Source organism: Electrophorus electricus, chromosome 8 (genome assembly GCF_041902795.1).
Source record: "Electrophorus electricus isolate QZ-2024a chromosome 8, ASM4190279v1, whole genome shotgun sequence".
In the NCBI taxonomy this organism is placed as follows: domain Eukaryota; kingdom Metazoa; phylum Chordata; class Actinopteri; order Gymnotiformes; family Gymnotidae; genus Electrophorus; species Electrophorus electricus.
This window is the reverse complement of record NC_137504.1, coordinates 29,083,450-29,096,188: the sequence shown is the minus strand read 5'-3', so window position 1 is coordinate 29,096,188 and position 12,739 is coordinate 29,083,450. Positions and strand designations below refer to the sequence as shown.

Below are 12,739 nucleotides of genomic sequence, written 5' to 3'. Positions count from 1 at the left end.
ATGTTTAATTTATAGTTCTAATGAAATAATAATCTCAGTGTCCTGCGCAGAGGAGGAATTAGTGATTTCAATTCTTCCATGTTCTACTAAAATCTCATTCAGGAGGCTAGAGGATTATTCTGCCTTTTATGTTGCGGAATGTCCCAACATCAATCGATTAGCAAGTGCGTGAGTCAGATTATACTGTAACACCACACAATGTGGCATTTCATTTCAGAATGCTTTCCAACCGGTTGATCCTGTTTGGCTGCTCGGAGAGAGCGTAGTAAGTACTGCCAGGGTATTATTCTGTTAATGCTATTGATTCTAAGTAAAAGATCCCAGATTTTGCTTTTAACATCACTTTGTTTTCCCTTTCTCGTTCACCCACTCAGTATTTTATTATTTTCAACCTCTTAATGGTTCTATTTGTGAATTTATAGCAGTGGTTGTTATTAAGGCTCTCCAGACTGAGAGTGCCATTTCCTCATTTAGAAAGAGGAAAATAAAACACGAGTTACTTTCCACTGGAATGCATGTATGAAGAAACCCCCCATTTGAAAATGTGGCACAATCCATTTAGTGGCCAGGACAGCTGAGTAATGGGGTTCATCTGCGCACACAATTACAGCAGTGAATGAAACTTCTGGGGCTGGAGGCAGTAAAAGATGGCCATTAGAAACAGGCATTCAGTGGTTGAGAGAGAGATGAATGATGCTGGGGTTTTTTTTTTTATGAGGCTCTCTTGTTCTGTGACATGTCGCTGTATTAAAACTCTAGCACTTTTGCTTTTCTCAGTATATAAAGATTTTCCAAGCATATAGGTTTCCAAGAAAGAGAGGCCCCCCCCCCCCCCCCCGCACACACACATATAGGTGGTTATTTATAAAGTGCCATAGTGTAAACATTATACTATTTAGATAGTAACACACCTTGTCTTAAATATTCAGTCCATGATATTTGCAAGCATCACTATATATCCTCCTCAAGACCACACATGTATCTTTGGATCTGAAATAGGCAGCCTCACACAAACACTGAGGTGTGATTTAGATGCTATGGTATTCTTGAGTTCCTGGCATGAGGCTTGTTTAATCAGTGCGCATAGCTATAGTCTCCCCGTCTGTTGGCCTTCAGGAGCAGAGAGCAGTGGTCTCATTAAAGCCATGCCGTTTGGGCCAGCATGAGGGCCGACTGTTATGCTCTCCTTGTTTAGAGCAAAAATAGCAGTCTCCTTCCTCCCTGTTTTATTAGTTTTTATGCCGTTCCTTTCCTGTGTGTGACCTGGTGCAGTTTAAGCTTCTCATGCTCTGAGTGTTCAAACTGTAAAGCTGTGTCGAATGACGGTGCCAGAGCGCCCTCTGCTGGACATGGGCATTAAAGCAATGTATGCTAGGTTCCTGCATTCCTCAGATTCACCTCATGAAACACTCCATCGCCAGTACTAAACATGTATATTAATATATGTGTTTGCATTTTAGATACCTGAAGCCAGATGAAAACAAAAAGTCAAAGCATAAAACTGCTGTTAAGAAGAAGACCCTGAATCCAGAGTTTAATGAAGTAAGGCTTAGTGCATCACTTCAGGGCAGCTGCCTTACCATTGTGCTGGCTGTGCTGTACTGTACATATTTGGGCTTCAGTGACTCACTTCCTTGTATCTATAGAATTGAAACATTACTATTGCTTTTTTTTAAAACTTTTCCATTCTCAACTTAATCTACATTTTATATCACAGTGCCATTGATATAATTTAGGTATTTTAATATATTTTAATACCATATTCTGCTGCTTTTTCTGCCACTGTTTTGGACTGCTCAATCCCTCTAAAGATTATTATTTATTTATATAGGTTATTATTGTTGAATAATTTGTCTTCTTGTTTATGTAGGAGTTCTTCTATGAGATTAAGTATACCGAACTCAGTAAGAAAACCCTTGAGGTGACCGTTTGGGACTATGATATTGGCAAATCCAATGATTTTATAGGTACGTTACAGCTAGATTCATCTTGTGGTGTCTGTTGTTTTCTGTTGGCTCTTACAAACAGACCAGTTATGTTTCTGATTATGTTTCCTAACTTAAAACAGACCCCTGTCCTGTCTTCCCTGGCCTCGGGCTCCGTCTTGTTCACCGACTCATATTAAGACTTCTAATGTGTTTTTTCTGCCCTTCTCCAAGGTGGAGTTTCTCTGGGCATCAATGCCAACGGGGAGCGTCTCAAACACTGGTTCGACTGTCTCAAAAACAAGGACAAGAAAATCGAGCGGTGGCACACGCTCACCAATGAACTCCCGGGTTCGGGCTTCAACGACTGAGAATTGCCAAGCCAGGGACCACTGCCACCCCACCACCCCTCAGCCCCACCACCCACCCTCTTAATGTGCTATGTCAGCTTGGACGCAGCCTTGAATTGGCCCCCTCAACACTGCAATGGTTTTATGGGTCAGAGATTGGACCCAATAGGACCTCCCCCTGTCTCCAAACCTGTCTCTTTACGTACCTTCCGCGATGTTGACTTTGCTGTTTGGCTCTGTGACTTATATAAGGGTCTTTGGTCAGCATGTGTTCATTCAAACGTGCTGAATACAGAGTGGTGTGGCTCTCACAAATGGCAGAGGGTCGGTTTCCCACCAATCACCTGTGTACAAACATTTAAACATACTCTTAAACCTGCTGATCCTTCTACTGTCTTGGCTCTCTGATGTTTAGTATGTATTCAAAGATGCTGTTTACACGAACCATCAATGGATGCTGATATCACAAATGTACATATTGTTACCATGGGGGCTTTAAATAGATCGTTTTAAGAAAAAAGGAATTCCTTGAGAGTTTTGGTCAAGACACCATCTACTGTTTACATCTAGAATACAGTTGAAAACTCTAATGCCTATCCAATATATTTAGGGCAAAACAATCTACACATATTACTAACATAACCGTGAGGATGTTACCATTCACGCATTAAGACTGGGGGTTGGGGGATGAAATTTAGCAGTTATTCATTTTATTTTATTTTTTTCTCAACAGTTTTGCTTTTATACTCCTTGCTTTTAAACCCATGTGTGTGTTGATGAATGTGCTTTATTCAGCCATCCTTATCTGCACCAACCCTGACAATATCCAGGTTGGAGTGATGCTGAAGAAGTGATGGACCATCTTCTGTCCTGTTTACATATGAAACACAAGCAATGCCTACAGAAGAGGAATTGTGCTATAAAAAGGCTCATTCATTATAGTATTGGTCAGCTGACTCATTATGGTAAGTGTATGGTAAACTTTCTGTAGATACTGGCAGAACTGTCTATTGATCAAACAAAACCTTTCATATCTATACCGAAATATTACTAAGGGAAATTATTGTATGGTCTAAAAAAATGGTTGATGTCATATTGAATGTGTGTAAGGAGAAGTCAGTAAGAAAATCACTAGCATAATGAAATTTGAAGACATCATGTAGGTTTATTTTACAGAATTTTCTTTAAAACATTTTTGCCAATAAATTGATCTAATAATAACTAGTTTTAATTTGTAACATATTTAGCATGCAGTCAGTGGTCTTTTTAGTTGTATTACTGAGCTTTAATCTATATTTATTTTCAGCGTTTGTTTTTAAAGGTAGTATTTCTGTTTTTGTGTAGTACACTTTAAAATGTTACGTAATCTAGCATTGACTATGGCTAGTGGCCATCCATTTTCAAGTAGTTTTTAGGATCCTAAAGATGTTATTTTCATATGGCCCAGATATGTGGAACTGAGGTTTTAGTATGTAAGTCTTACTCGGTGAGGCAAACCTTCTCTCTATGAAAGCACTCAGTGCAACAGCCAGGCTTGTGACATCTTTTGTAATCTGTCTGCCTTTGTACTCAAAACTCTACAGCATAAAAATTGCATGCAATGTTCTTAAATCGTCATTAAACTGACTTTGCTCAATGTCATTTAATTGACTTTGCTTAATGTTTGATACTGCTGGTCTCTTCTGTAAAAAAGAAATGATGCTTTAAGAATGTCAGTCTTTTCTTCTTGGACGTTTTTTGTACCTTTGAACGCTGTCGCATTGCCTGTCATGCTTCTCTATTGACCGGAGATGAGATTGCATGTAACAAAAAAATGTCTTGTTCTGTTTCTTCCTTTGTTCCTTTTTTTAAGACTCAGGCGATTGTTTGCATTTTAGTGGTTCTCTGATGAAATTGATATATTCCTACTCCTAATTCACCTTAACTCTTGCACCGAATGGCCGATTTGTCGTGCCTTTTCTTTTGTATTAGTGTGGTTTTTGCACCGCTCACTTTACAGAGATTCCTAGGTGGATATTAGCTTTTAATATGGAAACTATATGATATGACATTTGACATATTTATATTCCTGTCTGTGTTCTACTGTCAGAATATCGTATCACTGAATATACAACTCAATGACACATTATTATTGGTGTGTCTTACACTGTGTGACTGTGTTGGTGGTGGCTAGGGTGCAGGATTGAGGTTAAGAACACTGAATCAAAGAAACTTCAGGTTCTGGTTTCTGCTGTTTAGTAACATTACACTTTGCTCTAAAGACACACTAAGGTCAGCTGTATATGTGGAAATACAGAACCCATCACATGCACACCTATACGGATTCTTACACTTGACTGTTTAATAAAACAAATTATTAATTTACTAAAACATTTCAAATCACAGATCTCATAGACACCTGGGGCAGACGTTTAGGCAACTGACAACATTGTGATCAACATATTAAAACCAGAATCTGTCGTTTTCTTTATGTCCCTTTTGAAAATTCAAGTATTATATCTCAAGTGTGTTTTTTACTCTGGTGAATGATGTACTATTTATATGTTGAATTGGAAACCCATGTCTAATAAAGTAGAGAACCATCATAAAATCAGATTTCCTTATTTCCTTGAAGAAACATCAGTGTTAATACTTTAACTGCTAAAACACACAAAAATATATATAATAAAACCATTTCTCTTTGTTCTGTTTTATTAAGATGTTTTAGGACAGTTTAATACAACAATGCAAACAAAATGATAAAATATAAACTGATAACATCTGGGTAATTTGAGGTACTTTAAACTGATAAATTAGCGACTCTTTTGTCAAGAAAGATATTCAGAAAGATATCTAAAAACTAAAAATAATTTTGTAAAAAAAAAAAAAAGCTGAAACACCTGAGCAAGGCTTTAAATAAAAACAGGGCCAAGAATCCATTGCTTACAGCATTTAATCCTCCAGTGTCCGCTTAGCTGCTCGTTTCTGACTCTGCCTCTGGGCTTCCTCGGTTAGCATCTTCACTAAATCTTCATAACCAAGCCGTCTGGCATCATCCACTGGCAGGTTGTTGTATGCATCTCTTAGCTGCAGTGTTAATATCCAGCAAGATATGGTTCAGACACAGTTAAGGATGGATATTTGTCTTTAAATAGAGTGCATTTGATCTGTATACCTCCAGATCTGAACCATTGCAGATGCAGAACTTGACCATCTCAGGCTGATTAGAGGAAACCACCTGTCAAGTTAAACAGTGATCACACTGAAAAAAATGGGGTAGGTTTTTTATGTATGTAACGTCTCTTCCCCATGAACATCAGAGAAGAGTCATCTAGAGGAGAATGCTAGCTAACCACATGTAAGGGGGTCCTGCCGTCAGCATCTGTTAAGTTAAAGCATGCCCCAGCCTTCTTCCACACCTCCATCTGTTCTGAGTCCCCCAGGAAGGCAAGACTGAGCAAACATAAGGTTTAGAGTGCAGAGGTTTATAAATAAGTATATAGCATTAAAAATAAAGTTTAAAATGAAGAAACTTCAGTAGATTTATTCAAATGTGTGGGGCATGCAGTCAGAATAAGACAAAATATATGGTCCTTATTTTGTTTTGCTTATCATTTGAATTTTTTAAAAAAGGAACACTTGTGTATAATGTAAGTATGAGATTCTGATTTAAAATATTTTTGATGATTTAAAGGTAAAACAATAAGGGGATATTACAGAAGAGAGTATCATAATCCCATCTCACCAGCACATTTCAGTTCCTAGTTCCACAGGAGACATTTCCAGGTGAGCCCCCTTAGATACCAGCAGACTCACTACCTCCATATTTCTAATAATTTAGAAAGTTTTAGATATCTCCAAACATCTAAATAAATAATAATTAAGCAAAGTTCAAGCGCATTTTAAATTTTCATGATTATTCATGAAGGCCCTAGTAATTCGGAATAGGATAAAAATAACAGCACTTATCACATTTACAAGATGAAAATTCACATCGATGTCCTCAAACGTTTTAGTGTTTTCAGTTCTTACTCGGGCCACCCTTCATCCAAAATGAAGCATATTCCGAAGTTCTGCGCATGCAGAAAAGACCTGAAAAGCATAGTGCATATAACAGCTTGTTGCACACTTGCTGCGGATGGCGTCTCGGAGCGGGGTCTCCCGTTCCACATCCCTGCAGTTGACCTCGGCCCCCTTCTGCAGCAGGAACTCCACCATCTCCAGATCACCCTCCCCTGCCGCCACGTGAAGAGGGGTCCGACCGCGCGCGTCTGCCGTGGACACGTCAGCGCCCTGGAATGAGATGTCATTGGTGCGGTGAGCCACGCAGTTCAAGTCACGAAGTCAGCTTCAAGTCATGAAGACATGTGGGGTCTGTTACTTGCTGCAGGTGTCCCTCCAGACCGACGATGTCGCCTTGTAAGGCAGAGTCATTCAGCAGCAGAGGGAAAAGTGCAAGTTGGCACACCTTCATCTCCTGGTTAAATGTCATTTAGGAGGGTTAGCTGGGTTTGGTATTACCTGTCAATCAGGAATCAATCATGCTAAATAAGCCTTACTGACCAGTTAACTTGCCTGTCCAAGTGGAACTGGTCACTCCAAAGTAATAAAGTGAATTTTGGTATCATAACAGAATAACACTTGTAAATCTTCATCATTAAATCAGTTACTGTCTGTAAACCATAAAAAACAATTTGGTATCTTTCCCCCTCCTGTTCTGGTGATACTTAATATTACCTCTGGCCCTCAGGTCCAAGGTAAATTCACTGGCAGGTAGAAACTGACTGCAAACATATACTCAAATGTATTCCTATAGGTAATATTAAACTAAAAATTACACACTTGTTGCAGAAGGAGTGTAGTCAGTATTGCAAATCCTATATCTCTTTTTGCTGTTAAATGTTATTTTACTTTTTTCTTGGCAAAGTCTCCATTGAAAAAGGCCTTCTACGCTCAGAACGATTTCCAGTGATTTAACAGTGAACTGTTACTTGAGAAATTAGGCATGTTTTACATTAATGCAGTTTGCAGTTAATTTATACATAATCAGTACATAAACCTTATATGGTCTGTCTAAAGTATATTGCATGTATAATTGGCCATTTTATGTGTCATAGACTAGTGTCACCCAATAGAGTGCTTAGTGAACTGGGAGACAATGGTCTGTTTAGTCTAATTTTGCTGAGGTAAAAGAGTTGTTGTTTTTTTTTTACCAATCTATTATGATGTGACAGTTATATTTGTCAAACTGTTTATGCTAAATGGTTTCTTGCTATAACGTTAAACATTTCCAGCTAATGCTACCTTATCCGTACGGTCTGTCCCAAGCCACCCAAGCCGAACCGACGATGCAACAGCTGACCAAAATCTATAGACATCATCGGGGATTTTTCTTTTTGAATAAAAGACACCCATTGCTGAAACAACTAGCTAAATAGCTTATCTGAATTCAATGGTGCCAAATTCTAACTATCCTGTACCTATTAATATATAAATGTAAACGCCATAAAAGTAAATGTATTATTAGCTAGCTAGTTAGCTTAGCTCAACTGAACGTTTTTAACGACAGCTCTGAATCTGGGCGCGTGGCATGAGAGCGAGCTTCAAAGGTCACGTCGATGTTTGCCGCGACGATTTGATGTGGTGGGGTTTTTTGTGTTTTTTTTTTTGTTGTTGTTTGTTTTGTTTTTTGACACGTAGACTCTGTGTTTTAATACATTACTCAGTTTAATAAGTTTTACTGACGCTACAACATATTTCTATGAGTTCTTATGAGGCGTTTGTAGCTATTATTAAATTTCTCAGCAAACCGCGGTTTGTTCTGATTGGCTAGCTCGAATGTGTCGTAAACTGTCGTAAAGACAGTTGTTTAACTTGCGACGTGCAGTACTTCCGGTCTCATTCGTTAGGCTTGGATTGGACAGTGAGAACTGGGTGAGAGGATTTGACCTTCAAAAGAATAAATTTTAGCCTAGATTATGTTTAGGATGATATTACATTTTAATTCTGTGAGGTATATCTAGGCGATGCATGGGCTTTTTTGGAGAAGCAACTTGGAAGATTAACCGAATCATTTACAGATGTATGTAGCTGCGCCACGTGGTGAAGGGGCATCGAGCTAGGTCGCTAACGCTAGCTATGCTATCTAATTATTATGAGTTTCACAAGAACTCTTATCTGGGTCGCACTGTTGCACTTTATGCTTAGTTTTTATTGTGTTTTGTATTTATAAAACTTGTATTCTATCTTGGCCATCTAGCCGGCTATCGCTAGGAAAGCGTTAGCTATTTTAGCTAGCTGGGCAACCCATGTTAGAAGCAGCAAATGAACCCAACTAGATTAGCCATTAGATTTATTTACTCTAAATGTCGTCTAGCTACCTTACTGGCGTTGATTGCATGTCAGCTCAGTTGAGCTCGTGTGCTCACCACATTCAAGAGCCATGTGAGCCTATTAAAAAGGAATTACTCCAATCGTGGGCAAATTCTTCATCTTACGTGGCTAGATAATGCCCAGGTTTGCTTTCATCCCTGCACTATCGATTGCACAGGTGACAATGAGGCCTGGAATATCGCCGATAAGATTTACGTGGCGATCGTTGGTTCGATTTCTTGGCTGTTCTTTGTTATAAATGTACTTTACCATTTACATATACAATCGTTCATCTTATCCCAGCATGCCTCACTGTCGGCGTATCCCCGGGGTGAATATGGAGCCTCTGCCATGGTAAGTGTAGGCCGCGGGCTTTTTTTTTTTTCATGCACAGTTCTAGTCACGGCCCGGTCACTGGGTTTAGGAACTAGCGCAGTGCAAAGAGTACAACTGTTCTCTTGCAACTCACTGCAGTGCTCACACAACAGCAGTGCTACTTATGAGAATGGACACCTGTTTAGCATCTTGTGTATCATAGGACAGAAAAACTTAGAGTTGACCCCTTAGTGATGTGCAGTTCTTTTCTTTCAGGTGTTGTGTGCGAGTCTGGCAACATATGCCCTCATGAAGCATCAGGTAAATTTCAGTCAATGTAACATTAGCGGTATTTGTAATGATGATTGGCTTTTAAGTGTTCAACTGCACTTATGACCATGAAAGAATATGCCTCTCTGAACAGTCCACACAATACAGAAGTTTCTCGTGTGTACATGAAGTCCACCTGTACTTAATGCATCACCCTGGTTTTTCCTAGATTCACCTACTGAATGTAGGCCTGCGATGTTTCACATGAAATCCAATGAGTAAATCGTACGTCAGAAGCTTAAGTAGTTGGTCAGTATTCCATGACATTCTCTGGTCCAACACAAGTGACTTTCCAGTATTGAGGTCTATCCCGACTGGCTCCTCCCTGTAGAGCTGTGTCGTTGGAAATGCCTCAAAGATGGATTCTGTAGTATAGCTTTACCCATAGTGCTACTGCCATTATCTCTGTGGGCAAACACTGCAGGACAAACATCTGTCTAAATGCTGCACTCAACTGTTGTGTGCGACTTCCTCTCAAGTTCACTGTTGTTACAGGTGTGATGACCTGGGGTGTCCAGTGGGGGGTGCTCTTCTCTGGCTGGTGAGTGACTTGTATATGTAGTTTTAAATGTAATTGCTGTATGAAAAAATGTGGGTTTGTTTTTATAAGCACTGTATGGTATCTGCATCCAGTTGTATATCTGACTGGATCGTTCAAATGGCAGTGCAAGAACAACTCGATATCTGCCATCTTGGGCCTTATATCCTTCATATGTTGGGTCCTGGTTATGCTGAGACATCCAACGTAGAGCTGATTGCAATCGTTATTTTCTACTGCTGTAGCGTGCCAAAATAAAGCTCCTTTATGTCCAGAATATGTGGGGTCTTTATCCTTCCTATCTGCTACTGTTGGTAGTTTGACAATTGGATTTGCTGCTCAAGCATGTCACTTAGCCCTGCTTTTGTGGCGTCGTTTCTGCAATTAAATATTTTGAAAGCAAATAACCAGACGATTGGTAGCTCTGGCTTCGAGTGGTGGGAAGTGTCCGTGCTGCATTTAAAACATTTTTTTTCCCCACACATTGAAGTCATTTCCAGATCAGTTTTGCCTGTGCTGACAGTGATGGCACTACCGAATATCGAGAGTGCCATTATGCTATTCCTCATGCCCCGCATCAGTCACTGCTGCCCAGTATTGGTGGCAGCTTGCCCGATATGCATATCATTTGCTGGGTCCAAACTGACCATGTACCCAGCATGGTGCCCTGCCACGCCCCCTTTTAGAGCCAGCTTGCCATGCGGGTTGAACTTGATTTTGACCTGTACTTCCCCTCTTTAGATCTAGTCTGGGATGACGGCACAGAAAGGAGCAAATGAACTGGGAACGCTTGGGTGAGTCTTGCCATTTGTGCAATTGTTTTGTTGGCTGGTCATATACCAAGGCTTTTAGGAAGCTTTGTTCCTGACTTGCTGTGGACATGACCGAATATTAAAGCTCATCCCTGTGAATTGCTTCAGCATCTGCTGTCGTGATCCACTGGGAACATGTCAAAAAGTAAATAAAAAAATTATTGTTGGTTCTTGAGTAGAATATTAAAATGGCACTTTGTGTTGCTCATCAGGGCTGCAGACCTGGTTAAGGATTCCCTCTCCCCACCCCCCCATGGGTCTGCTAAGTGGGGAAAGGTGAGAAGCTCTAAGTGTTGTGGATCACTTTCAAAGGGGGTCAGCCATTTCCCACCACTGGCGATCCTTAACGCGTTGATCCCATATAATTGCCCTGCAGGATATAATGCAGGGTTTGGCCTGTGAGAGTCCTGCTTTCTAAAGGGCAACATCTGCTCCAGGGTTGTTAAACTCTTGCTCGGACGATGAAAGTCCTGCTTGGTTGGATTTTCTTGCTCTGATCTAACCTGGTAATTAGATGATTAACTGAATCGTTGGATGGGGTGGCTTTGAGCACAAATCACCACAAAGCTGGATATCAGCCCTGCAAGAATGGAGTTTGGCACACCTACTACATACCCATATTACACCACCTCTTAGTCTTTAAAAAGGCACCTTTTAAAATATTGCACTTTACAGTTTGATAAAATACAATGTTGGTTGTATTTTCCTATGGTGTGGTCGGCTAGGCCTGCAACATGTACATTAAGCACTTTGTACTAAACTGCGTAATACTAGTCTGCATTTATAGCCCGAATGTTGCTCATTAGTGCTTGTTGCATCATTTCATGACGTCCTACTGAGTAATTTTCCTTTTTCCTTCGACAGACGAGCTGGATAGCTGATACGTCTAAGGAGCCACAGTCCTAACTCAAGTTTCTCTTAAACCATTTCTGCTGTTGTCTTAACATTCCTGTTCAATGTGATGTAAGTCAATATCCAAATAAAAGCATTTGGTGTGAGACACTGTGTAGGAAACTTATTAGTGTATGGTCTGGGCTGAATTCTGAGAATTCAGGAATTTTTAACTTGAGGTATTCAAGAACACCCATGTCCTGCAACATTAACTCAGTTTGTGCTACCCTGAATGGGCAATTGTTTCCCCTTTTTTAAATGCTTGCAAACAGTGCCTTCTCTCACCTGTTTGAATCACCTTTTGACCTTTTTGTTTTTTGTTTTGTTTTTCTTCCTTTTCGGCGCTGTCATTTGGCTTGTAGAAGGTTGCAGCCCACTGCGAGTGTTGTATACCACCCTGTCTAGTTTCAGTGGTTCATGACAGAGCTCCCCACTGTGCTTAGCTGTGTGGTTGATCATTTTGAAAGGGCCAAAGCCTATAAACAAAGTTGTATATTGGAAATAGGTTTCTTAGCTCTGTGGTTACATGTTGAAAGGGCTTTATGACTTATGTGGAAAGTATTGGCCTCATTGAAAATGTTGCCAGCTAAGACTTGCATGTTGCTGTTCATAAAAAGTACCGTTCAGATGTTTTAAATGTAGTCAGCCTTCAATGGGGTTAACATATGCTCCGAAGAGCGCTCTGAATTTAATGTGTTGGTTCCAGTGCGTCAAGGTTCTAGTTTGTATCGCATACATGAAAAATGACATCTGTTAGTGGGCATGTGCATATTTTTGACAATTGTCTGTCTTTAAATTGCTTGGAAGTCAGCTGGTGAGTTTAACAGCAACCTCAATGTTGAATGTGAAAACCTGTCCTCCCTCCTATAGCAAAGACTGCTACAGAGCAGTATTCCTCTTGCTGTCATGTTTGAGTTGTCCTGCAACTGTGAGCTGAATTGAAAGGGCTTCCACTTTACATTCTGGTGACTGGGGGCAGGGTGAAGTCCACCTCTGGCAGTATGATTTCAGGAAATGGTACCGTTTTAAAGGACACAACACTCGCACGTTGTGCTCGTTAACTGCGGGCACAAATATGGGCGACTGGTGCTGTGAGCTGAAGACTGCTTTGAACTGCATGGTGCTGTCTTTGTACCCTTATTTGTGTGTTCTGGGATCAGTACATAGTACTTTTTCCAAGTGATCTCGGGGAGAAGACTAATGATAAACCCCCTGTGGGTGTTGACA

At 40.2% G+C, this 12,739-nt stretch overlaps 2 protein-coding genes, 1 long non-coding RNA gene and 1 other non-coding gene across 10 annotated transcripts in view; 3 read left to right on the top strand and 1 right to left on the bottom strand.

Moving 5' to 3' along the window:
• Nucleotides 1–4,865, top strand: part of doc2b (double C2-like domains, beta) — a 127,580-nt gene extending 122,715 nt beyond the window's left edge. For 5 of the 7 annotated variants that reach the window (XM_081719838.1, XM_081719837.1, XM_081719836.1 and 2 more), the window contains 3 exons: nucleotides 1,461–1,542; nucleotides 1,871–1,967; nucleotides 2,160–4,865. In XM_081719838.1, coding sequence (XP_081575964.1) covers nucleotides 1,461–1,542; nucleotides 1,871–1,967; nucleotides 2,160–2,296 — 316 coding nt within the window. In that variant the 3' untranslated portion in view covers nucleotides 2,297–4,865. Of the gene's footprint in view, nucleotides 1–217; nucleotides 266–1,460; nucleotides 1,543–1,870; nucleotides 1,968–2,159 lie in introns of those variants that run through there. The other 2 variants (XR_014125017.1, XM_081719840.1) reach the window with 2 other exon arrangements.
• A 123-nt stretch (nucleotides 4,866–4,988) lies between these two features.
• LOC118241530 (uncharacterized) lies at nucleotides 4,989–7,802 on the bottom strand. The gene is made up of 6 exons (XM_035526874.2): nucleotides 7,559–7,802; nucleotides 6,636–6,731; nucleotides 6,384–6,547; nucleotides 5,608–5,707; nucleotides 5,430–5,492; nucleotides 4,989–5,341 (listed from the first exon to the last, which is right to left on the bottom strand). Exons 1-6 carry the CDS (start codon nucleotides 7,667–7,669, stop codon nucleotides 5,207–5,209), a joined length of 669 nt encoding a protein of 222 aa, XP_035382767.1. The 5' UTR covers nucleotides 7,670–7,802; the 3' UTR covers nucleotides 4,989–5,206.
• A 332-nt stretch (nucleotides 7,803–8,134) lies between these two features.
• Nucleotides 8,135–11,479, top strand: LOC113573761 (uncharacterized). Its single transcript, XR_003410234.3, has 7 exons — nucleotides 8,135–8,188; nucleotides 8,930–8,980; nucleotides 9,218–9,262; nucleotides 9,441–9,520; nucleotides 9,767–9,812; nucleotides 10,551–10,603; nucleotides 10,834–11,479. It is a non-coding gene; the product is annotated as an uncharacterized LOC113573761 (long non-coding RNA).
• LOC113573797 (small nucleolar RNA SNORA18) lies at nucleotides 9,569–9,702 on the top strand. The gene has a single exon (XR_003410238.1). It is a non-coding gene; the product is annotated as a small nucleolar RNA SNORA18 (small nucleolar RNA).
• Nucleotides 11,480–12,739: the final 1,260 nt, after the last annotated feature.